The sequence below is a fragment of the Hylobates moloch genome, unplaced genomic scaffold, assembly GCF_009828535.3.
Source record: "Hylobates moloch isolate HMO894 unplaced genomic scaffold, HMol_V3 SCAFFOLD_13, whole genome shotgun sequence".
NCBI lineage: Eukaryota > Metazoa > Chordata > Mammalia > Primates > Hylobatidae > Hylobates > Hylobates moloch.
The window spans coordinates 43166784-43194125 of record NW_026652288.1 but is presented as its reverse complement, the minus strand read 5'-3'; the positions used below and the strand labels follow the sequence as shown (position 1 = coordinate 43194125).

At 36.2% G+C, this 27342-nt stretch overlaps 1 protein-coding gene across 1 annotated transcript in view; it reads right to left on the bottom strand.

The window, feature by feature from the left end:
• TAFA2 (TAFA chemokine like family member 2) overlaps positions 1 to 27342 on the bottom strand; it is a 578950-nt gene that overhangs the window by 143318 nt on the left and 408290 nt on the right. The window contains exon 3 of the mRNA XM_032173196.2: positions 16617 to 16723. Coding sequence (XP_032029087.2) covers positions 16617 to 16723 — 107 coding nt within the window. The remainder of the gene's footprint in view (positions 1 to 16616; positions 16724 to 27342) is intronic.

The window sequence follows — 27342 nt, the reverse complement described above, 5'->3', positions numbered from 1 at the left end:
CTATAGGAGACACTTAAATTATTTTCCAGTGGTCATACTATTATGAGAATTGTCAAACAGTATGTTTTAGTAACTTGATAAGGAAGGCATACACAGAGCCAAGACTAGAAGCCTAGTGTGATTGAACAAAAATTTAGGTACTTTAAATGGTCTCATCTTTCTTTTTTACATGATGCTTGTGAAAAACATATGGATAAAGGAAATTATAAGATATAAAAATAACTTTTCCCTCAAATATTTTGCTATGTGAATTCTTCTAAACACAGACTGTTGATCTAGTAATTATATTAGTTCCTCCAAGTCCTTAAGATCTGTTAAATCTATATGCTATTAGGACTTTTATAAATTATCATTAATGACAAAAAATAGTACTATGAAATCGCTGTCATGATAACAAGAACTGACTAACTCTAGGTGATGCATTTTCAACAGGGGTGATATCATCCCCCAAAAGGGTGAGAATTGGTTCATAGGAGGTGAAAAAACCTTACTCTGTATAAATCACAGATATACCTATAGGACATAAACTGATATGTAGTATATCTGTGGTATTAAAATTTTAAGGGAGAGGCATCAGTTAGGAAAAAAAGTCTAAAGAAGCTCCTTAGAGGGCAAAAATGAAAAAAAAGATTGACAAGCACTTCTCTAAGTAAGTAAGTATTCGCAAACTACTCTAAGTTAAATAATTCAATAATTTTTCTACTTCCTTTAAGGGGATGATCAGTCATTGTAATATGTTAAATATATTATCTTATCTATATTATCTAATATATTATTAAGCATTATATATTATATTATGGAATGCTTGTTATCTGTACAGTATCCACTAAATACCTGGAAACAAATACTTTTCAATTAATGAATTGTGGATGATGAAAAAAGAATAAATGCTTTATTGTTTTCAGCTCTTTTTTAAGGCATACAACTATGCAATAATGGTATAACTTCATTCAGTGACTATAAACCCACCAACACCAGGAAGTCTATCTTTTATTTTCTGAAATAGTAAGATTTATTCTCCTCATGGTAGACTGGTTCGGCTTTGAGATTTTATTTTTAAAAATTCTTGAATCATCTAGTATAAACAAACACGAGAGAGGAATTACAGTGAAAGATTATGCATTTCATAGACCAAATTTTAAAGTATGCAATACTTTACCCCCAAATATATTATAAACTAAAAAGAAAATCTAAACCTTTAAATAAAAATATACAGAGAAGAGATTTCTTAAATATAATGGTAGAGACTTTTTACAAGTCAACAGTATTCTTAATGCTGGAACACCAGCGCTAAAAACTTAAAATAGAAAAAACAAGGATATCCGCTATCGGGATTGATTTCTTAAATTCTTCTGTAACTTCTATTCAACATTTTGAAATATGAAATCGAAACCAGCATATTTAAAGGAAAAGACCATATCATAATTATATTTATTCCAGATACTGTTCGGAACAGGAGATGTTGAACATGAAAGACATGAATCTAACCTCAGAGAGCTTACAGTTAACTGAGAAAAATAAGCATTAACAAATAATTATACAAATATTTAATTCATTACAATTGTGATAAAAGATGTAAAGAGTGCAAGGTGCCATGGGACCATACAACAGGAAAACTAACCTAGAAGGATAATAAGGATTTCTAGGGGAGATAATAGTCATGAATAATGGCCTGAAGTTAATTAGACAAATAAAGCAGTAAAATGCGAAAAGCACACAGAGGGAAATGTGGCATAAAGGGGCATAGTGCCTTCAAGAAATTGCAAAAAAAAAAAAAAAAAAAAAAAAAGCAGCTCTGGATCATTCTGAGTCCTAAGGGAGAAGGCGCCCAAAGGAGGAACAGGCACAAATCATGCAGGGCTTTGTCACCCATGTTACAAGTTTTAAATTTAAGAGTTCTGGCCGGACACGGTGGCTCACGCCTGCAATCCCAGCACTTTCAGAGGCTAAGGCGGGTGGATCACGAGGTCAGGAGATCGAGACCATCCCGGCTAACAAGTGAAATCTGTCTCTACTAAAAATATAAAAATTAGCCGGGCGTGGTGGTGGGCGCCTGTAGTCCCAGCTACACGGGCAGCTGAGGCGGGAGAATGGCATGAACCCGGGAGGCGGAGCTTGCAGCGAGCCGAGATCGCGCCACTGCACTCCAGCCTGCGACAGACCGAGATTCCGTCTCAAAACAAACAAACAAACAAACAAAAAAAAGGGTTCTAAGAAGAGGAATAAAACGATCAAACGTTTATTTTTAAAAGTTCACTTTAGCACCTGTGTGGACAATGGATAAGAGTCAGGACATTTTCGATAAGAAAAGAGTTGTACCGTGCAGTGGCTCACGCCTGTAATCCCAGCACTTTGGGAGGCCGAGGCGGGCAGATCACATGAGGTCGGGAGTTCGAGACCAGCCTGACCAACATGGAGAAACCCCGTGTCTTCTAAAAATACAAAATTAGCCGGGTGTGGTGGCAGGTGTCGGTAATCCCAGCTACTCAGGGGGCTGAGGCAGGAGAATCGCTTGAACCCAGGAGCAGAGGTTGTGGTGAGCCGAGATCGCACCATTGCACTCCAGCCTGGGCAACAACAGCGAAACTTCGTCACGAAGAAAAAAAAAAAAAAAAAAGAGTTGCAACAGTTCAGAGAAAATAAAGGCCACAGAGATGGAGGATGATGGTCAAATGTGAGCGATAACTAGGAATTAAAAGGAACTGGATTTCACAACTGACTGGATGGCAAGAAAGATGTCAGAGATTATTCCAAAGACTGGCTTGCGCAACAGCAAACAGAGCGAGTGAGCTGTGGATAGGAAAATATGTGGCTGAGAATGCTTTCTGAACCTTCAGAATTAAACAGCAGCTGCTCTGAGAGGCCACACAGAAAGCCAGAAGGATAATGCCATTATTCTTTGACTTCACAGCAGCAAGATCCAGGGGTAGGAATGTCCTGAGTACCTGGAAAGGAAGCTCTACCAAGTCCAAAATTAAATGCACATGTTTGGTGCCCGTCAAAGCAACTCCCATAAATACTAAGAAGAAATCAGTCAGAGTAGTAGTTCCCTAGTGGAACTAGCTACAGCTTTAGAAAGTACAATTTATATTCTGAGAGCAGGATTCCAACAGGATATACATGGGAAGGGAAAATTCAAGTCCCACCCATCAAGTTTGGGACAAATAACAGAAAAGGAAGAGAAAAATAGGAAGAAAAATCAAAATGAAGGTTTGTAGAAAGATATTGTTAAATGAGAGGAAGATACAGTATTCTAAAAGCAATAGCATAACATTACTTAAAAGTATACTACAAGAGTGTGAGCAAAAAGAAATACTGGTCAAAGGTCAAAGAGTCAAACCTTTAGCTGTAGGAAGAATAAGAACTGCAGATCTAACATACAGGATAGCAACTATAGTTAATAATGTATTTTATACTTGAAATTTGTTAAGAGAGTAGCTCTCAAATGTGCTTACCATACACAAAAATGGTAGCCATGTGAGGTGATAAATATGTTAATCAGCTTGATTGTGGTAATCATTTCATAATGTATACATATATCAAAACATTACACTGTATGCCCTAAATATATGCAATTTCTATTTGTCAATCATACATTAAGAAATCTGGAAATAATTAAAAATACAGGAGGCAAAAATAAAGTTTACAAAGCATCTGCTTTGTACTTTCATATAGTTCAGGAAACATAGACCCAATCAATTCAATGTTTAGGGATGAGCTACGATAGAGTGCGAAGTAAAAATATGAAGTTGGAAAAGAGATATGTGGAAATAAGAGAGTGACAAGATAAGGAAGAGTATAAAAAAATTTTTTAAATACCTAAATTAAAAACGCCATTTGTGTTTTAATTTATGATGGTGGTTTTAAAAAATGGATTTAAGTAGGAGGCGAAGGCAATAAAACCTTGGAACTAACTTACTGGACTCAAGAAAGCAGAATCTATAGACTGGTAACACAGAATTCTCAAAAGGATGGGGAAACTGGAAGCATTACGTCCATCCTGGAAGGGGTGAGGGCTGTAAGTGGCAGCATTTGTGAAAGCTGTCTGAGAGCCAGTTACATCTCTAGTTACTCTCCATCACTCCACATCAGTGTGTGGCTGCCCTTCCACCAACCTGGTAGCAGGTTGGGAGATTTTTGTTTGATTGGAGGGTTTTTCTGTTTTGTTTTTTAAGAGACACAGAGTTATCCTCTGAACTGAGAAACACAAGACAGAGTAGAGGGTATGTAGGCACCATACTGAAAACAAGAGAACTGAATAAGCTACAGAATGCTGAATTTGTAACACACTCCCACCCTAACTGCTTCCACTTCTCAGCTCTCCAACAACTTAAGCCGAGAAGTAAGCTTCTGATGTAAAGAACCTTAACAGTCCAAAAGAGAAAACCTAAACGTATTAACATTAGTGGTTCTCCAACAAGAGCCCTACTGCGTCATTCTACATTGAGTCTCAATTTTTACAAGAGATTTCAGAGTAGTCAGTTTGGAATTATCAATTATTTGAGGAAAGCTTCCAGTATAGAAGACAGAAGCCAAAATAGCAAAGTCAGCACAAAATCTTAGAAGGACAGACTATGCAATAAAAAATAATTTAAAATGGAGGACATGAGAATATTCAAAAAACAAAAATGAAGAGCACTTAGAAATTAAAAGTGCAACAAGAAGATACAAAATTCTGCACACCTTTGGTCAAGAAATCTCCCCCAAAAAAATTATAGCAAAAAGATATAGATGAAGGCAGGAGAGGAAACAGCATTACTACAAGACAAGTTTAGGAGATCAAACAGCCTAACAATAGGACATCCAGAAACAGAGAGGGGGGAATATCCTCAAATAATTCAATACATATTTTCACAACTGGAGGATATGAATTGCCAGATAAAAGGGTCCAAAAATGCACAGCTCAGCAGTTCATAATGGATCTTCACCAAGATATACATCATTTTAAAATTATAGAACAGAGTCAAGCAGAAGAGAGAGGGAGGAGGGAAAAAGGTCACAATCAAAGGATAAAGATTATCAATAAGAATCATCTTAGATTTTTATAGCAGCAACACTATAGTGAGAAAATGGAGAAATATCTTCAATATTCTCCAGGTAATTATCCCCTCCATAGAATTCTATACCCAGCCAAACTATCGTTTAAATATGAGGGAATAATAAAGATATATTTAGACAAGTAAGGTTTTAAATAATAAATTTCTTATTTATGTTTTTTCTCAAGAAGCAGCTAAATGATATGCTTCACCAAAATGAAACAGTAAACTAAAAAACAATGAAGATATATGAGACCCCGGAAATGTACCATCATATGTAAGAGATAGGAAAAGGTAATTGTCAGGATGATAGTGAAGAGAGATCCCAGGATGAAGTATGTACACCAGACGCAGAGGAAAACCAATCCAAACCGGGGCATGACTCACAGGGCAGACACACTGAGGGCTGTTCTTTAAAAAATGCCTGCCATCCTTGTACTACCTTTTTAGCCTAAAAGAGATGCTTAGGTGAATCTGGCTCAGATTCTTGTCTCAGTTTGTCTTGGCAATAAGCTGATGACATTTTTGCTTTCTCTCCTTCTATTTTCCCCTAAGGTATTCTGCCTGACTCAGCTGAGAACACTCATTTCAGCCATAGAAAAGTATGTTGCATTCACCTACTCAAGAGCTGGAAGTATGTCTTAATGAGCTTAGAAATATAAAATGCCAAGTATTTTATTCTCTATAGCCACATTCCTGTGGGACATCTACAACCTGAACTAGGCTACTACTTTTACATGTCCTGACTGTAGCCACCCTGTTTCATAAACGGGCTTATCTATTAACCTCTCCAGAAGAATCTTAAACTATTAAGGAAGCTGAATTCAAATTTTGATCCAGAACAACAGGAGTGAGAGAAAGGAGACAGTTAGCTTTCTATGAAATGCACTTAAAATATGCTCTTTATTTAACATGTATATTTATATTTCATCTAATAGTATATTATCATTTAGCTATTTTTTCTTTATTATGACTATAGGCAAAAGAGTCTTGAAGTAAAAATAAATATATATTTTTATATTTCTGTATCACGCATTCTACTGGATGCCTCAGAATTATTTTAAAAATCACATTAGTAGAAATAAAGGTTAGAATCAAATTATAGAAATGGCTAATCATTGAGGAAAGAGTCAACTTAATATATGAGAAAGGAAACATGAAAAAGCATTATCAAAAATGAGAAAGAGGTTGCTAGATACAGAGAACAGAAAATAATGATCCAACTTGGATACTAAATGTTCCTGGGAAGAAATAACACCAGAAAGATAAAAGCATCAAAGACAAAATAAAAGTAAGATTTTATTAAAAAGTGGAAACCTAAGTTTGAAAGGTTTCACTCAATATTAGAAGACACAAAGACAGAAAACCTGCATCTATCTAGATATCTATCTAGAGATGGGCTATATGTCACTTAATATTGATCTATCTATTGATAGATATGCATGTTTATTTTTTAAATTCAAGGGTAAAGAAACTATCTTAAAAGTATCAATATTACCATCCCCCCCTTAAAAAAAAATACCTACAGCTAGTAAAGAGATAAACCTGGATTAAAATTCAAATTGTCTGGGTCTCTGAAACTGTGCTACTATACTATATGCTAATCGATTGAATGTAAAATTTAAACTACTGACTGTTAATTATTTATAAAGAGCTCTTATAAAGCCATAATAAAAACAGTGTCTACTAATACAATGAATAAAATATATGAAAAGGTGATTTAAAAATATTAATGGTCAATAAACCAATAAAAGTTTTACTTATCTTTAGTAATTAAAAATCACAATTTAAAAGAGGGTGAAATTGGCAAAGATTAAATAGAATAATAAATCTCAGTGTTGATAAGGGCTTATAAATACAGGCACTCATTCTCTGCTGATGAGAACATAAACTGAGAGGTTTACAATTTGACAACATATATCAAAATGCATACATTTTGACATGTATAAATGTTAATAAATGAACATTCTATGAATCTAGTCTAGATCATTTTTGTTAGTGCTATTTTATACTTTCTAAATATCCTAATATGAGTACAAATCATTTTTATAATTAAAAGTGTCATTGTCAAAACAGTAACATTTTAGAATGAGTCATTTGACCTAGTAATTCCTGTACTACAAATCTAGCCTAAGTAAATAAACAGATATGGGGAAAAACAGTTATACATATGAAAGTTTATTGCAGCATTATTTTTACTAACAATGAAAGGAAACAGCTCAAACACTTAATAATATGGTATGGTTAAATAATTTTCAAAGGAAATGTAAAGAAATGCTCACAAAAAATGAGAAAGTAAGATACAAACCTTTAAGTACAGTATAGTCTTAATATGAACAGTATTTGAGAGTTAATAATGGTGTATGCGTAGTGGAATTACAGGTATTTTAAAGTTTTTGCTTTACATTTTTATATATTTTTCAATTTTCTCCAACAATAGTTTATGATATTTTATATCCTAAAATATAAAAACATTATTTTAAATGTTACATTTGAAAAGTATATAACTGAAAATATACAAATGTAACCAAGCTTTAAGAGTTATATAAGAGTCTCAAATTAATAATAGAAACATTGGGTTGGCAAAGAAATTGATAAATTATCCAAATAATAGAAATGAAAATACTTCAAAATTAACTTTATCCATTTATTAGTATTCAAAGTATAAATTAAAATATAAATAAGAGACTATGTCTAGACCTTCTCATTTAATAAAGATATTCAATTTAATTTTTTTTTTAATTAGTAGCCAGCCAGTATTTTCAGAGTGGTGAGAGGGGAAGCTTTATATACTTCTGCAAGGAAATAAAAAGTAATTAGACAATATGTAGAAATATTCTTGTGGCAAATATTTGTCATTTTCTTCTAAAACATTTACCTTTCTATATCCCTCTCTGTATTGAACGGAGCTGGAAGCTTAGATGAGATTTCCCAGGCTGCTTTGCCAGCTGGTTTCTAGTTAGATTCTAATGGCAACCTTTTCTCAGGGATTCCCAACTGGCCTGAATGAGACTTTTTCAAAACTATGCTGAAGTTCTAGGCTCTTCCTATTCAATCCTCCTTCCTTCCTTCTCTTCTTTCATGGGTGTCAGACCCTCATAGTCTGAAGGTTCACCCCCTCCTTCTCCTGCACCTCCTCTCTTTATACTGCAAAGGTGTTTCTACCCATAAATCTCTGGTGTGTTGAATTCTGTCTTGGAGTCTGCGTCTTGGAAGATGGCATTTTCGTTAAGAAAGACCCAGGGAAAAAAAAAAAAAGACCCAGGGAAGAAAGAAGCCATCTATTTTTTTCCTGCTTCTGGCTTCAGAAGTGGTAAGGTAGGATAGTATGGATGCCCATGGGCTTTAACAGCATTAGCAGAGAGTCTAGCAGTGTTGGAAGCATTCAGCCTCTCAGGCAGCTCTTGTAGTATCATGAGAGAATTGGCTCCTGGTTTCCTGCTCAGTGGCCATGGAAGTGATTCCCAAATCACAGGAGGGCTTTGGCAGACCCTGCAGTGTGCACAATCACGAGCCCTGTGTAACATTGTGTTGCTCCTTGCTCTTCCACCTGTAGGGGCAGGAACAGCTTTCTGAAGCTACAAGTGTCTGGTGATGTTATCACGCTTCCTTATTTCCTTTCCTGCCCATTCAACACTTTTGTCACCAATTTCCTGTTTTAAACTGCCCTACCACGACTGCAATTTTCCTGACTGGATGTTGAATGATACACACCTAACCATTTCATTCTTTTTGACACCCAAAATTCTCATTTGTACTAAATATTGAAAAAAATATTATTACATGTGAACAAAATTTTATTATTATTATTATTATTATACTTGTCCCACAGAGGGGTTGTATTCAGTGACTCTGCGGAGCTGACAACATTCTATTTATTTTCCTGGTTGATAATTGCACAGTAATTTGCTTTATATTTATTTTTCATAATATGTGGGTGTTTTATTTACTATTATATAAGCATGAAATATTTTAACATAAAAAAGAGGAGAAAAGAATCAAGTTAGGAAAGCATAACTCTTAGAAACTACCAACTCTGCCTGCATGGTTTAAAACAGAATCACTAACTCAGGGCAACATAATCTCTCACAACTAGTCTTTGTCAATAAATGTATGAATACATAAAATAATTAATGAACAGCATGCTCTCAAATATGTATAACATGTTTATGAATCAAACCAGATGAAAAGGTGTCCAAATGTTGTTTAATAATTTCTGCATGGAAAAATTATGAGTAACTTGATTTCTCTTCTTGGTATTTTTCTTTCTTTCCAAAGTTTCTCAAATAAATATATATTACTTTGAAAATTCAATAAAATACATAATAAAAATGTATCATTAAAAGTCCAGAATACAGTCAGTTTATGTTCTAGTTATTTTTCTTTCTCTTAGGACATTAATCCAATTGTTTTTATCAACAAGAAAAACACTATGAATTATAAATCAGTGCTCTTAAACTTTGGTGTACATCCTAATAGCTGCAAGCCAGCCCGAGATCCTACTAATATCCTAGGCTAAATCGGATCAAACAATTTAAACTATAAGAAAATCAGAATTCTGAATATTTCCCCAAAGGATCTGTCCCAGCCACCTCCCCAGGCTAACCGTGCACCACCATCCTCTTTGCTCTCTGCTCTCTGCTCTCCAGTCAGAGCAATCTTATTTCAGCTCCAGTGAATTCTTTCCTTCATGTCTTAGTAGCTTGGCATAGGCTGCTGCTCTTGCCTGGATGTCTAGCCCTTCCTCTGTCTTCATTCAGATCTCAGCTCCAATGTCTCCTCCCTAGCAGTCTTCCCTGAAACTGTACCCTATCCATTTCACAGTTTATATACTCTTATCCTGAAATTTTATCTTCACAGCACTTTAATACCATTTGTAATTAACTATTTGTGTTATTATCTGATTAATGTTTTTCTCCTTCAATATACTGTAAGTGCCACTAGGATATGAGGCATGTCTGTTTTGCTCACTTCTGTTTTGTTTTCTTTGGCAGAGTCTCCCTCCATCACTCAGGCTGGAGTGCAGTGGTGCAGTCTTGTCTCACTGCAACCTCTGCCTCCTGGGTTCAAGCGATTCTCCCACTTTAGCCTCCAGAGTAACTGGGATTAGCGGCACATGCCACCATGCCTGGCTAATTTTTGTATTTTTTAGTAGAGATGAGGTTTCGCCATGTTGGCCAGGCTGGTCTCGAAATCCTGGCCTCAAGTGATCCACCGGCTTCTGGCTCCCTAAGTGCTGGGATTACAGGCATGGGCCACCGTGCCTGGCCTCGCTTTTTTTTTTTTTTTTTTAAAGAAAGGATCTGGCTCTGTCACTCAGGCTGGAGTGCAATGGCATGATCCTAGCTCACTGCAATCTTGAAAGCAATCCTCCCGCGTCAACCTCCCGAGTAGCTGGGACTATAGGCTAGGACTACAGGATATCATACCTGGATAATTTTTTAAATCATTTTTCTTAGAAATGGGCTCTCACTTTGTTGCCCAGGCTGGTCTCAAACTCCTGGCTTCAAGTGATCCTTTCATCTCTGCTTCCCAAAGTGCTGGGATTATAGGAATAAGCCATTGTGCCCAACGTGCTCACTTTTGTATCTCCAGAATTTGACTTAAAGCCCAACACTTAACAGACAATCACCATATATTTCATGGATAGTTGGTTGGATAAATGAATAAACTATCAAATGAATCAACAAAAAATGAAGATCTGCCAAAAAAAACTTATGGCTATGTCTCCCAGGTTTTGAACTAAAAATCATCTTTATTTTAAAATTTGGTTATTACCACACTGTATACATGTAATGAAAAACATCACAATGTACTCCGTAAATAAGTACAATTATCACAAATCAATTAAAAATAAAATAAAATTTAAAAATTTTGTTTTTCTTTGAAAAAGATCCATTCAATCAAAAGTTCTCATTCAGACCAGTAATTAGCTTGTATTACAATGAGGATAACACATATTCAACCTTGGCTAATCAAACTAACTTTTTTAGGCTCCTTTTTTTCATGGGTATAACTCACCCGTGTGTATCTTTTTCAAACAAAATAAAAATTCTTTTCCAACCCCCAAACCCAATGATGACTCATTCTCCAGAGATTTAGTTTGGATGTGATGGGTAAGGAAAGAAAAGACAAGAAAACATATTAGCCTTCTAAGATTAATGACTATATTTTTCTGTTGGGAACTTGGAGTCCTAACCTAAAATGTTTGCTCTCTGATCCCCAGTATCAGAAGCTGCACCTAATGTAATTGCTTCCAAGGGGGAAAGACTGCTCATTCTTTCTGACTGGCTGTCACAATACTCTGACTTAATCCCTTCCGAAATGCCCAGCTCAATATAATTCTAAGAATTCAGGGCAGAATCTTTCCATGGCAGTTTGAGCAGTAAACTTATTTCTCTGTATGTGAGGGACTGTTAGTTCTCAAAGCACATAGGTTTTATTAAGAAGATGACAACAATTTCTGATTTTTAGATACCCATTTTTTCAAATCCAAATATTCTGGATTTCTACAGTGTTCCTACATCATGTTCAGAAAACAGAGTAATACAGTTATCCATTGGTGGCTCTTGACAGCAGGATATTATTGTACTTGTATTTCGGTAGAGGTATTTATTTGGTTCTTTCATCTTCTACATTTACTTGTTCCATAATGACCTATCTACCACTCTCTCCCTTAAATATTCTCTCTATGCACACCATCCTCCTTGCTATTTCTAATTATCTATGGGCGTGCTTGAAAGCATTCATACCTATTGCTGCTTTGCCTGGAGCATCCTTTCCCTGAATACTCCACTGGCTGACTCTACTGGAAACTTTAGATCTTACCCAAAGGCCTATTTAAAATTATATTCCCTCCTGAATACTTCCTATATGCTTTCTTCCTTCATATATTTTCCAGAGCATTTATATCATAAAACATCCCATTTTATGTGTTTTTCTTATTACCTATTTTTCCACTTCTAGAATAAACATCCCATGAAAACAAAATTTTTGTCTCTTTTCTGTACCTGCTATATTCTCAGGCCTTAATGTAGCTACTCAAAAATCAATAAGTAAACAAACAACTTTCCCATGAGAAATATCCAACTGAAATGACCAATATACTATGCTATGGGTCTAGGAGAACTTGTTTCCAGAAAGGGGATAAGTTTACCAGTGGAAACAGTAACAGTGCCACTAAACACAGAGCTACAGCTGTTGCCTGATCATCAATCAGTCTGTGCTCCTTATACTGATAGACCAGAGAGAGAGAGAGAAAAAGAGTCCAATGTTGATGGGGTAAACGTAAAGGTCCCTGATGACCATGAGGAAGAGGGCAACTGCTGTGCACTAGAGGCAGAGAGGAATATATTAGGTACTTAGATGATCCACTGGGGCATCTTGTGGCATTCCCGTGCCCAGTTATAACTACCAATGTATAAGTACAGCAGCAAAAGAATGGTAACCCGGGGCTCAGAACTCTTAGTAAAACATTAGGAAAGCCTCCTACGTGAGTAGAAGTGCTAGCAAAAAGAGAGGAAAATCTAGAATGGCTGGGGGTAGGGTGGACAGACCATGAGCACCAACTGCATTAGTGGGATTCTTACGATTCCTCTTCAAGTAAGTCTTCTTGGAAATTCTGACCAATCAGAATCTTGAATAAGTTTTGCCTGGATGGAGAGATCTTCAGCGAGAAGCAGGTGGATCTGAGGGCTGTGACGAGTAGACTGCAGTGGAATGTCGCTGTTGATACACTACCAAAATCTTTTAGGGCTGTGCACCTTTCCTCCACTTGCTGTGAATGTTCTCTGATCACAGTTCACAGATGCCCCCCTTTTTTAATTATTTTATTAGTATTATACTTTAAGTTTTAGGGTACATGTGCACAACGTGCAGGTTTCTTGCATATGTATACATGTGCCATGTTGGTGTGCTGCACCCATTAACTCGTCATTTAGCATTAGGTATATCTCCTAATGCTATCCCTCCCCCGTACCCCCACCCCACAACACTCCCCGGTGTGTGATGTTCCCCTTCCTGTATCCATGTGTTCTCATTGTTCAATTCCCACCTATGAGGTGCCCCCTTCTTTAGAGACTTATCTTCTGCTAAAGATGAGCCACTTCCCAAGAGAGGCCACTCCTTACCATGGGGAACAGGCCAGTAGCTAATGGCCAGTGGACACAAGGGTAGACAAGGCCAAGGAGGGACCATCTCTGTGGAGCAATTCATGCCTCAGAGACTCCCCATGGGAGCAGATTGGGCGATTCTCCATCTGAGACTCTATTTGTGCTTAGTTTTTATCTCCTGCTCTAGACTGCTTCACTTGATGTCATTCTCCTGAGAGCACTCTTTCAATAAATAACGTAAACAAGAATTCCTGACTTGGCTCTGCTTCCAGAAAACCCTGCCTAAGACTCATGTCATATGCAAATTGCCTCTGAAATAATACATTATAATGACAGGCCTTAAAATTCTTACAAATACAATTCTGATGAACATCAGCTCACAAAATTTTTCTTAAAAATCAGAAGCCCTAAAATAAATAAATTACCATGAGTGAAAGTCACTAGGAGGAAAACACAAAATTGCATAAAATAGGATCATCAGATAGAAATATGTATATTTCTATATATATATACCTATATATATACCTACATATACTATATAGAAATATATGGTATATATTTCTATATATATATATATATATACACCGTATATTTCTATTACTATATATGTAGTAAGATATAAAAAGAGAAACCTGAAAACATGAGTGAAAACAAAAAGCTATCAAAAGCTTGCAGATTCCCAGCACTTTAGGAGGCCAAGGTGGGCGGATCACGAGGTCAGGAGATCGAGACCTTCCTGGCTAACATGGTGAAACCCCGTCTCTACTGAAAATACAAAAAAAAATTATCTGGGCATGGTGCCGGGCGCCTGTAGTCCCAGCTACTCGGGAGGCTGAGGCAGGAGAATGGCATGAACCCGGGAGGCGGAGGTTGCAGTGAGCCGAAATCACGCCACTGCAGTCCAGCCTGGGTGACAGAGTGAGACTCCGTCTCAAAAAAAAAAAAAAAAGTATCTACCACATAGATGGTTATGAGATTAAATGAGTTGACATCTGTAATGCTCTTGAGTGCTGTTGAATTTCTAATATTCACCTTTATTACTTTTATCTTGAATGCTCACCAAGGTGTTCTGGATCAGAAACTGATTTCTTACTAATTAACTCACAATAAATAGAAAGTGAACTGGCCTGCCTTGCCCTAAGCCTTAACCCTGATGAAAGCCAAGCCAAGTGTCCTACATTGTAGCCAAACATTCCACAGATGACTGACAGTGAACAATGGATTATTTTCATTTATATACAGGAGAGAGACAATCATTCCCCTCCCCATCCTGAAAGGAGAGAAAAATCTTTTGCTCCTTTGAAATGAGGTGGAAAGGATCCTAGGTTCTTACTTTAACCATTTAGAACGTAACTATATCCTTCCACAGGTCAGATACACCAAAGGGGTCTCCAAAGTCTGGGCTTTGTACCTAGGGAGACAGCAGCCCAGCCTTTCTTGGATGGTAAGCACACTAGTAATCATTTTATGAACATGCGCTACAACTTACATATACACAATACTTATTATTTTATGTGTAAAATAGCTCAAAACAAAAAGGATATTTTGTACAGAAAATATAAAGAAAAGAAAGAAAAAAGAACAAAAGGAAGAAAGATGGAGGAGGGGAGAAAACTTTCATAAAATCTTCATCCAAAATATCAGTGGCAGTGTGGAAAGGGAAAAGCAAAACAACAAAAAAACTCTGTCTTCTGTGATGTACCAGGTCTGACAATTTGAGTTTTCTGACACGATGTGTAATTTCTTATGTTCAAGGACTATTTTCTTGGCCAAAAGAAAAGATCTTAGTTTCAGAGTTAGCATAGAACATAACACAATTTAAATGTCTTAAAGTAGCTTTAACAATAGTATGCAATACACACTGTGAGTCTTTATGAGTGATTCTCTAAGAGACCCCATCATTTGGCTTTGGACAGGAGAAAGTATCTTTATCATGAACACTTTCTGTGTTAGGCTGAAACCCACAGTACCTATGATCCCCCACTCCTCCAATTCTTCTTTCATAAGCTGGGAAGGGGCACTAAGGTGACCATCAGAATAATGAGGATGGGGTGTGTTTTCTTGTTAAGTCCAAGGCAGGGCTTGGCCCTACTGGATTGCAGCTCTTTTAAAAGATGAGTATTTAATACTACTTCGTTCTTTGGTCTGGTTGATTGTTGCCAATTTGAGACCACAGGGAATGTCCTCCTCATCTTTTTAATTTTACACTGATAAAAATTATTAAAGAGAATTTAAAGTCTGATTTGTGGATCAGTGTGCTGTATTAAAGAAAAGGAGAAGAAAAAATATATGAATATATATTCACACACGAAAACATACTGTGGGTAGAAAACAGGATAACGAAATATGAAGAAACTCTTCATAAAATTGTATTTTGCAAGATGTCCCTTTTTGATTTTAAATACAGGGGGAAGAGATTAGTCTTATAAGTGTCAGTCCCACACACCATGTCTTTTCTCTCCCTGGTGTTAATGTTCCATGTAATGCTAATTAAGTGGACATGTGTAACTAATTTAAGTGTTACACAATTCAAACCAGTCTTAATTCCCCCTTCACCCAAAAATAGAATGAGAAACTTAGTTGTTAGTCTCTAGAGTTTATAGTGGGCAGAGAACTAAATTATAAAATCATATTTTACAGAAAAATCTAAATTGATTTCTCAGGTTATGAATACTTGATTATGATAGGGACAGTTCAGAAACAGCCCCATGGAAAAAGTAGTTATTCATTATATTGAGTCTTATGGCCAAGAAAGAGGTCAGGAAGAACGTAATTGTGAGTTGTCAAGCTTAACACATATGTATAGAGCAAATATTCTCACTCCGGTCAGTGGCAGAATTGAGCCTGCTGAATACTGGGCAGTGTTCAAGTGGTGGTCAAAGTGGTCCTCTGACATAAAGAATCATGACCCACAAAAAAACATTGAAAGAAAATTTACATATAGACATATTATTAATATACATATCATTACAGACACTTCCTTTACCAGGATAAGTGCAATCTGAAACTTATCTTTATTATATACCAACTCAATTTTTTATTTTTTTTATTTTTTTTCCTTTAAAAGCCAGGGTAAATTTTATTTTATTTTATTTTATTATACTTTAAGTTTTAGGATACATGTGCACAACGTGCAGGTTTGTTACATATGTACACATGTGCCATGTTGGTGTGCTGCACCCATTAACTCATCATTTAGCATTAGGTAAAAAGGGAAGGAAAGGCAGGGTTATATTTCCATATTCTTTGAACACTATTTACAGAAATGGCATTAATCCTGAAAATATCATCTTTCTCTATCAAAGCCATCTTAAAGATAACACTGCATTATTACTTAAAGAAAACTGCCAAGGGGAGAATCTATACCTAGTAAAATTTAACACACCTGTGGAGGCAAAACATAACAATCTGTGTTAAGGGTAGTCATCATCCACATATAGTTGAAAAAAAAAAAAACAGAAAAGCTTACCTTTATGATGGTTTGCACTGGATACAACTTTCCCCCACAAGGTTACAATAAATATTATTATTAGCAGTTTTCCTTTTGTTGCTTTCTGTAAGTATCTCTTACTCATCCTGCAAATAAAAAAATAATAAAAATCATAAATATGCAAACTCATAGCTTTTCCATTATGATTGTGCTACATTTAAAGCCTTCCACTATACTTTAACCCCTTCAACTCCTGAAAACTGTATTTCTTGTATTTAAAATGCTGTTCACTGTATACCAATGATGATCAGAGAAAATAAGCGTTTTCCAAAGTACCTTGATATGATGCAAGAAATAAGCAAAGCCCTGCCTCAGTCAGTCTTCATCCACTTAACCATAGCCTAAATCAGTTTGGAAATATTATCATATTTCTCTCCATATAAACATGGATTTAGTTTATTAACAAAACCCAAGGCACGGTCATTTGGATAACCTCTAAATAAATGCCTTATTATTTTACTTTTTTCCTAACAATTGCCAAGTCAAATGCAGAGTGCAACAGTTTAGTTATAATTGCTTAGATGAATTCCTGCACAGAATATGCTCACTTCAAATCTATTATTCCTAATGTGCTTTTTAAAAATCACCTGGTTATACACATTTCTTACTGAAAAGTAACCTGATCCCCCTAATGTGCACAACTCCACTACAGGTGACACAATATTGTTGGACTCCACCTTGATGTAAGTTCCCAGAGGTAGGAGAAAAATGAAAAAGCAGAATGAAAAATACCAAATCAACATTTTCATGTTGAACTCATAAAACTAAAAAAAGCAAAAAATGTTATAACAAAATAATAGCTACCTATAATAAAAGTTCAGAACTTACTTTCTCCAGCACTTTCTACAACATTCTTTCATTTGTTCTGAAGAACAAATTTGGCCTGTAGGTATATCCAGCCCCATTTTGTAGATGAGGAAATTTGGATACTTGCCTGGGCCACATTTAATGACAGAGTAAAAATACAAACCCAGAATTGTCTAATTCTAAAATTCTTGCATCAATCACTGGGGGATAAGCAAAACTGATATGAAATCAAGTCCATCTCCATTTATTTATGAGGGAGATTAAATATACGTCTGTCACCCTGTGACTTTCTGATTCAGATCCTATACTGAACTCCACTGTGCTTGACCTGAAGATTCTTGCCTGCCCTGCTTTTAAAGCAATTTCCTGGGGTCATTTGCTGATGCAGCCTGATTCCTTTTCCTCTTGTATATTCTAGGTTACCCTTTTTTGTACATTTTTACCTCCAAAACATTCTATCTCCAAAAATGTGACTCAAAGGTAGAACAGGTGGCGATACAATTTCAAAGAGGAGTCCTTGACATTTTTTCATGTATGACTAAATGCATGAAAAAATAAATTATATATTACATATTTTAATATAGATATATGTTAATATTTCTTAGCTTGAGGTTATAGGGATTACTTCAAATGTTTAGATGGCAATATTGTAAGAATAAAAACATGAACTTCTAAGTCAGAATACCGGGGTTTGAGTCCAAACTTTAATGGCTTCTAATTATGTGGCCTTTACCTGACTACTTTTTTTGGGTCACCTGCTTCAGTTTCTTCTGCAAATTTCTGGATCTCCTGCTGCACTTTCTTCTACTGTAGCATAGGATAATGTATGTGAAATTCCTGGCCCACTGACAAGCACGTACTAAGGATTCAACGGCTATGATATTAGAGAATAGTGAGTCATTTGTATATGTTTGATCCTTAAGTGTTTGGAAGGCTAATTCGTGAGATGATTGAAGGGAGTTTCAGTAGCACCAACAGCTGTAAACTCTCCGTGGACCTTAGCCTCACGACATGTCAAAGATAACATGTAAGAAGATAGGTATTTGAGCTTTTAGATCAGACTGTTTGGGTTTAAAACCAGGCTTCCTGCTGACTATATGACTTTGAACAAATTACTTAATAATTCATATTATTTTCATTGTCAGTAAGATGAAGATAATAATATGTACCTAACAGTGTTGTTGGTATGAAGATTAAATGAAATAGTCTGTGTAAAAGGTTTAACACTATGCATAGCAAATAATAAATGCTCAACAAATGCTAACCATTACTATAATCATTACTCAGTCAGACTAGCATTTTCCTAAATTCATTCCGTGAGGCACCAGTTCCACAGACTGTTATTAAAGTACTCGTGAAAAATAAAGGGGGGAAATATATTTGTAACATTCTGAGTTCAACCAATTTAACTAGATTTTTTTAACAAGAAGCATATTGCCAAATACGCCTTTTAGAAACATTTTCCAAGAACCTCCTCCACAGTGTAATACAGCACACTAGTGTCCTTGGGAAGCCTCTTAGAGAAATATTGAGCTCTAACAATAACCTGGTTTGGAACTTATTCTCAGTAAACCAAATGTGATTTTAAATCTTCCATTCTATTGCCTTTGTTTCCTCTCTCAGCACTCCTACTATTTGTTTTAAGAATCTTCTCTTTTTTTCTACAATTTTTCAACCATCCTGACTCCCCTCTGCATCTAATCCCTGCAACCTTACTGTACTGCATATCATATAACAGAATGAACAGGGAAACTCATCTGACAGGAAGAGCTGCTTAGCATAATTCTTGATAATAGCTTCTCCTTAGCACGTGGCCTCTGCTACAAGGGCAATGACCCATCATTTTTCCATACCATTGTGCACCCACCCAATGGGATGACAGAACTGACAGCTGGTCAAACTGACAACTAGACATATGGAAACAGAAACACCCACAAAGTTGCCAGGCTGTCAAAGTAAAGAAAGAAAGGAGAACGCAGGTCAACATTTGGAAGGCTGTAAGGACTGGTATTTTCTCCTTTTCATAACACCGTCACTCCTGTCCAGTTAATTACCAGTTCTGTCAAGACTATCTCCAGAATATCTCTTAAATGTATATTCACATACCTATTACTACTGCAACACTGCAATATGGACCACCAAACTTTCTCACTGGCCACAGCATCCTAACTGGACATCTGCCACCAAATTGCCCTCCTATGTCTGTCTTTTTCACAACTATATTTGCAGTATTTAGTAAGTGCCTGATAAATATTGTTGACTGAATGTAATGCATTCTCTATGCTATGGCCAAATATGTCTTTATGAGCATGAAACATACTTGGTTAAAACCTTAACATGATTCCTTTCTCTGTTCAGAACAGAAGACCATCATTCTTAGTAGGGTATAAAAATCCTACAGCAGAATATTTTTTTAAGCTTTGATCCTTTATGTCTCTAATCTCATTTTATGCCATTTTGTCCCATCTTTCTCTCCACACACACTCATGCTCTATTTTTAACCCTAGAAAATTTCTCCAATGACTTCCAGCTAAATCTTACCCCCCATGCCACCTGAAAGATGTTAGCTATACCCTCCATTCCCACCTACTCTTCAAAATGGGTAACTTCTACTCACTAGCAGAAGGGCAGGTTAGAATTCCTCCTATAGGATTTGCCCAAGACCGTGTTGAGTGCCCTTCATTCTGCACAACAGCCACTTGCCATACCATATTATAATCCACCTACTTATATTCAACCATTATTCTCATATAAGATTCCTAAAGACAGCAACTGTGCCCCATACATTTGTGAATCTGTAGGACTCATCCAAAGTCTAGCTTAATAGCTGGTAAATAAGTACTTATTGAATGTTGGTGGTGCCTTACAGCCACATATATTGCATAGTGGTTAACATGAAGAGGAAGCAAGTATGTGTCATTTCTCTAGACGACAAACAGGAAGTGAAAAAGAGTGGGGGGCGGTGAAACAAGACAGAGCAAACTGAGAAGGAAAAGAGAAAAATGAAATCCAATCTTGAATGTGTTTTATTCTGATGTTTAAATAACAATCAAGTTTGAACAACGTGAAACATAAGAGAGTGATCCAGATTTTTGACAAACGGGCAATACCAGAGAAAAACACCTAAAGGAAAAAAGCTGAATGTACATTTCTTCTTTACTTTGCATGACAGCACAAAAGGAGGGACATTGCCTTCTTTCTCTATTTGCTAGCCACCAGGTCTCAGTATAAAATTTCCCACCACAGAAATACTGAATGTGGTCCTGGCTCCAACACAAAAAAAAAAAAAGAAAGAAAGAAAAAACTGCCACATTCATTTGGGAAAACGGCAAAATTTAAGTGAATTTTGCAACAGCAAAAACAGTGAAAAGAAACTGGAAACCGAAGGAAAATACACATAGAGGAGGAAACCTTGAAATCGCTCCCAGGCAGCAGCAGCTTGCAAGGAGCACAAGGGAAACGAGGAAAACTGAGAAATGGTAACCTTGGCAGTGAAGGATGCTGAAGTGAAAAGCTGTCGAAGTGGAGGACTGACAATTAAATCTCCTGGACTTTCTCCCACTCTTCTCTTCTGTTACATATTTCACTTATGTACACGGAAGTTTAGACTTTTGGATTATTTGAAATGCTTCTCATCCCACTAATGTTAAAAGTACATTTAATTGGCCAGGTGCAGTGGCTCATGCCTGTAATCCCAGCACTTTGGGAGGCCGAGGTGGGTGGATCACAAGGTCAGGAGATCTAGACCATCCTGGCTAACACGTTAAACCCCGTCTCTACTAAAAATACAAAAAATTAGCCGGGCGTGGTGGTGGGCGCCTGTAGTCCCAGCTACTCGGGAGGCTGAGGCAGGAGAATGGCGTGAACCGGGGAGGCAGAGTTTGCAGTGAGCTGAGATTGCGCCACTGCACTCCAGCCTGGGCAACAGAGGAAGACTCCATCTCAAAAAAAAAAAAAAAAAGTACATTTAATTGTTAAAAAGCAAGAAATAAAAAACTGTTATGCTATGAGAAAAATCATTTCCCCATGAAAACAGAAAGTAAGTTTAACTGGTCTATAAACAAAAACCTGGAAGGAAAAAAGGGAGGAATAAAAGAGATAGTATAAAGGAGATGTATATAAAAGATAAAAGTGGAGGCTTAGAATCCAACCACCTGGCCTCCCCTTGAGCCTAAGAAACTTCTGTGGAAATAGAGATCACATAAGGGAATATATTTTTTAAGTCTTTTTTGGAAAATTCTTTACATTGATCTAAATATCGGACAAACTTGGTGTTAACTAGTTACAGTGGCATGGACCTTAATTCTGCCATGAAGGTTCTCCCACCTGTCTTTGTGTAGTGGTCTGCTTTTCATAATCACCTTCACAGAGATTAACCATCCTGCCCTCCAGAGTCCAGAGAGACCCTCTCTCTCTCTCTCTCTCTCTCTCTCTCTCCAAATAGCCTGTAGCATTTTCTCTATTTATTCTAATCTAAAATTATTCTATTCACTACTTTATACGTTTGTATAAGTGTCTATTTTCTCCTTCTTCCCATTAAAATGTAATTTCCATGAGAGCAGAGATTCTGCCTGTAAGTCACTGCTCTAGCACGTAGAACATCACCTGGATCATGGAACATCAAGAGATGTAGAATGAAGAAACAAGTGTATTTTATAATCAGAATAAAAGAGGTGAGTTTTTTAATGGAGAAGTTTTATTACTTCTTTTAATTTTAAAAAATTTCCTTATATTCAACAACTAGAAATGAAGATGTGAAGAACAGTACATATTGGTGGAGCGATAGAAGAAGTGAGAAGAATGAGTGGGAGATGAAGAAATGGAAACAAAGACTAGATTACTCTTTCAAGAAACACGCAGAGAAGGGAAGTGAAGATGGAGTGGTGGCAAGAAACACGCAGAGAAGGGAAGTGAAGATGGAGTGGTGGCAAGAAACACGCAGAGAAGGGAAGTGAAGATGGAGTGGTGGCTAGAGAGATTTAAACAAGACAAGGGAGCCAAAAGAAAGGGAGGAGTTAAAGATACCAAAGCGAGCGTAGATTATGAAAGTTAATTTTCAAATGAGGTCAACAAATAGGTAACAGTTTTGTAAATGTAAAGCATTCTACCAGTACAATTTATTGTTATTATTCCTTTAGTTTCCTTATTTTTATAGAAATTAAATGTATCTTCCAAAACTAAACCATTCTTTGTTCTTGCAAATAGATTAATACAAATATCCTACTAAATAGGAAGTCCAGAGCTACAAGTTTGACTACATTGTTGCTTTTATCCAAAATCATGTCTAACCTGACTAGAATTTTATAACACTATGCCTGTATATAGAATACCCAAGTTATTACTGAAATAGCAATTGTCTTTGAGGTGGATGGTGCCATCGGTATTGATAGAGATTAAATAGGTATATATGGATATTAAAGCACAAGAGACTCATATGTAAGTTGTATATATAAAGGGTATACAGTAACAAATTAGGAGATAATAATGTAACTCATACATGTAATCATGTATGTTGTGTGTTATATCATCCAGAAACTGAGGTGGTTGATTTTAATCATTTTAATTACTACAGTTTTTCTTTTCACTTCACATCATATATCAGGTATAATCACATGATGGTATTTTAAGCCACATTCACTAGGCACATTATGTGAGTCAGAACATTCCTATTGAAGAACTAGTATTTACATTTCCTATATTGTAAGTTATTATCAAAAGTTTATAGAGTTGTATTTTCACAAGTTAGTCAGATGATTAGCCTAACTAGGTCATATTTTCTTAGACAACTTCAAAACACAGACTTTGAAACCTAAATCAGTTTCTAAACTTTGTCTGAACTGAAACATTTGTTTTAAAATGCTCATTAAGTTTGATATATCAGTGTTTTGTGATGAATCCAGCTCTTAATTCTGTTCAGTAAAGAAGTCAACCCTGGAGATTTAGCCAAGAAAACTGCATTGGTTTCTAAGGATTTCCTGGCAACAAACACAAGCCTCATTTAAGAACCACAATTATCTGCTTCCTTCACCCAAATTTTATGCTTTCATTCATTTCCCCACAATACTGCCATTTTGGTGGGCACAAAAACTCAGGAGCACTATTGCTTTATGCCTAGCCGTGTACAGCCAAATTGTTGGATTTGTGCAAATACCTTTACCACCCACAGATTGAAAGGATATGGAATAGAAATGTATTATCATTTAAATGATTTCTCCAGAAACACAATATTCCAATGTGCCAAGCTCTAACATTCAAAACAGAAAACAATGCTGTAAGGCAAAGATAAAGCAATCATTTATGATTTTTCAGAGCCCTAGAAAGATACCTGAAATGATCGAGGCTAAGCTATATCACCATGCATCTATTATTACAAGTGAATCTCTTGCCCTCCTTTCTGTCTATAAAATGGGAATGTTGTCTATTTTTTTTCTAACAGGAATGCCATTAGAATAAACAAGAAATCATGGGAGAGTCTGAACTTAAAGAAAGATGTGAAAAATCAGAGGTGTTACTATTTCTTCAAAGGCCCTTCTCTCAGAGCATGGGCTTATAAGTCAAAAAAACCAAATGTGATCCTGGATTCCAACAAATAATAGTTAAATAAATTTTTCAACTTTACTTAACATCGAGTCTCAATGCACACATAGAGAATGTATAAATATTATTACATATAATACTATAACGTATGTAATGAAAGCTAAAGGTATGTCTTTCATTCTCACATGCCCTGTTGAGGCATTTTACTCTTTTCTCAGTGGCTGTAGATAGTTTGAGGAGGGTGCATCCACCATATTTAAATTTCGTATCTCTTTCCACTTCAGTCTTAACCCTAAACTACATTCTTTCTCTGCATTTCTGTTTTTTATTCAGTGCTCCTCTCCTTATCATTTGCTTATTGTTTTATATTATTATCTATCTCCTCCAGGGTCCAAATCTGTTTTTCCCAAAGAAAAAAAATTAAGGAAAATATGATACGGTGATATAGTATGACCAAAAGTGAGATTTCATACTGAACCACTGTAACAAGACATATATTATATCAAAAAATAAGCCATTAAAAATTTGAGTCTGACCAAGCTAAAATGTAAAATATATTAGATACTAAATTGAAAATAAATCTAATTTTTGCAATTTAATATGAAATGTATGCGTCCACCAAATCATGATGATGTTTGTAAAGGAGAGGGCTGGATAATTTAGATCTAGACAACACTAAACCTTGTTTTATATTTGCCCTCTGCTCCTACAAAAACTTCAGACAAAAGTACTAACAATTAGAAAAAAATTGGATTACCTTCTACTACCCTTTTAACACAATGACACTATGTCACAATATGAATTGAAACAAGTGGTAGGAGAAAAGCAGTTGATTTGTAGATCTGTAAACGATCCATAAAGCTTCCACTCCTGCATGATCTGGAGATGACTACATTTCACAAATGTTAGGTGGAGCACCATTATATAGAATAAGAAAGAAAACTTCCAATTATATGTAGCCTTTTATAGATGGCTAAATCATAAGCCTTATATTTAATTTTGTGATTATATATGGTAGAAAGAGAGGTAGCTCTGCACATATCTAATTCTGTATATAATATTCATAATAAAACATTTTCTTTCTTTTTTAATAAGACTTTTATAATGCAAATAATAAGACTTTTATCAATGCAAACAAGCTATGGTAATGGAGCCAGTTCTAAATATTTCTTCAATCTATTATCATTGGGACTATTTAAGACTTTCACTCCTTTTGTTCTGATGTACCTGTTCTCTTGGGAAATGAGGCACAGAAGAAATCCACTTCACCTCAGCTCTTTCTCCTGCCTGCTGGCAAAGGAGTGAAAGAGTGAGTGAGCCTCCAGCTTTGTTCTTTTGGCTTAGGATTGACTTGGCAATGCGGGCTCTTTTTTGGTTCCATATGAACTTTAAAGTAGTTTTTTCCAATTCTGTGAAGAAAGTCATTGGTAGCTTGATGGGGATGGCATTGAATCTATAAATTACTTTGGGCAGTATGGCCATTTTCACGATATTGATTCTTCCAACCCATGAGCATGGAATGTTCTTCCATTTGTTTGTATCCTCTTTGATTTCATTGAGCAGTGGTTTGTAGTTCTCCTTGAAGAGGTCCTTCACATCCCTTGTAAGTTGGATTCCTAGGTATTTGATTCTCTTTGAAGCAATTGTGAATGGGAGTTCACTCATGATTTGGCTCTCTGTTTGTCTGTGATTGGTGTACAAGAATGCTTGTGATTTTTGTACATTGATTTTGTATCCTGAGACTTTGCTGAAGTTGCTAATCAGCTTAAGGAGATTTTGGGCTGAGACAATGGGATTTTCTAGATATACAATCATGTCATCTGCAAACAGGGACAGTTTGACTTCCTCTTTTCCTAATTGAATACCCTTTATTTCCTTCTCCTGCCTGATTGCTCTGGCCAGAACTTCCAGCACTATGTTGAACAGGAGCGGTGAGAGAGGGCATCCCTGTCTTGTGCCAGTTTTCAGAGGGAATGCTTCCAGTTTTTGCCCATTCAGTATGATATTGGCTGTGGGTTTGTCGTATATAGCTCTTATTACTTTGAGATACGTCCCATCAATACCTAATTTATTGAGAGTTTTTAGCATGAAGGGTTGTTGAATTTTGTCAAAAGCCTTTTCTGCATCTATTGAGATAATCATGTGGTTTTTGTCTTTGGTTCTGTTTATATGCTGGATTACATTTATTGATTTGCGTATGTTGAACCAGCCTTGCCTCCCAGGGATGAAGCCCACTTGATCATGGTGTATAAGCTTTTTGATGTGCTGCTGGATTCGGTTTGCCAGTATTTTATTGAGGATTTTTGCATCAATGTTCATCAAGGATATTGGTCTAAAATTCTCTTTTTTGGTTGTGTCTCTGCCTGGCTTTGGTATCAGGATGATGCTGGCTTCATAAAATGTGTTAGGGAGGATTCCCTCTTTTTCTATCGATTGGAATAGTTTCAGAAGGAATGGTACCAGTTCCTCCTTGTACCTCTGGTAGAATTCGGCTGTGAATCCATCAGGTCCTGGACTCTTTTTGGTTGGTAAGCTATTGATTATTGCCACAATTTCAGAACCTGTTATTGGTCTATTCAGAGATTCGACTTCTTCCTGATTTAGTCTTGGGAGGGTGTATTTGTCGAGGAATTTATCCATTTCTTCTAGATTTTCTAGTTTATTTGCATAGAGGTGTTTGTAGTATTCTCTGATGGTAGATTGTATTTCTGTGGGATCGGTGGTGATATCCCCTTTTTCATTTTTTATTGCATCTATTTGATTCTTCTCTCTTTTCTTCTTTATTAGTCTTGCTAGCGGTCCATCAATTTTGTTGATCTTCTCAAAAAACCAGCTCCTGGATTCATTAATTTTTTGAAGGGTTTTTTGTGTCTCTATTTCCTTCAGTTCTGCTCTGATTTTAGTTATTTCTAGCCTTCTGCTAGCTTTTGAATGTGTTTGCTCTTGCTTTTCTAGTTCTTTTAATTGTGATGTTAGGGTGTCAATTTTGGATCTTTCCTGTTTTCTCTTGTGGGCATTTAGTGCTATAAATTTCCCTCTACAAACTGCTTTGAATGTGTCCCAGAGATTCTGGTAGGTTGTGTCTTTGTTCTCGTTGGTTTCAAAGAACATCTTTATTTCTGCCTTCATTTCATTATGTACCCAATAGTCATTCAGGAGCAGGTTGTTCAGTTTCCATGTAGTTGAGCGGTTTTGAGTGAGTTTCTTAATCCTGAGTTCTAGTTTGATTGCACTGTGGTCTGAGAGAGATTGTTATAATTTCTGTTCTTTTACATTTGCTGAGGAGAGCTTTACTTCCAACTATGTGGTCAATTTTGGAATAGGTGTGGTGTGGTGCTGAAAAAAATGTATATTCTGTTGA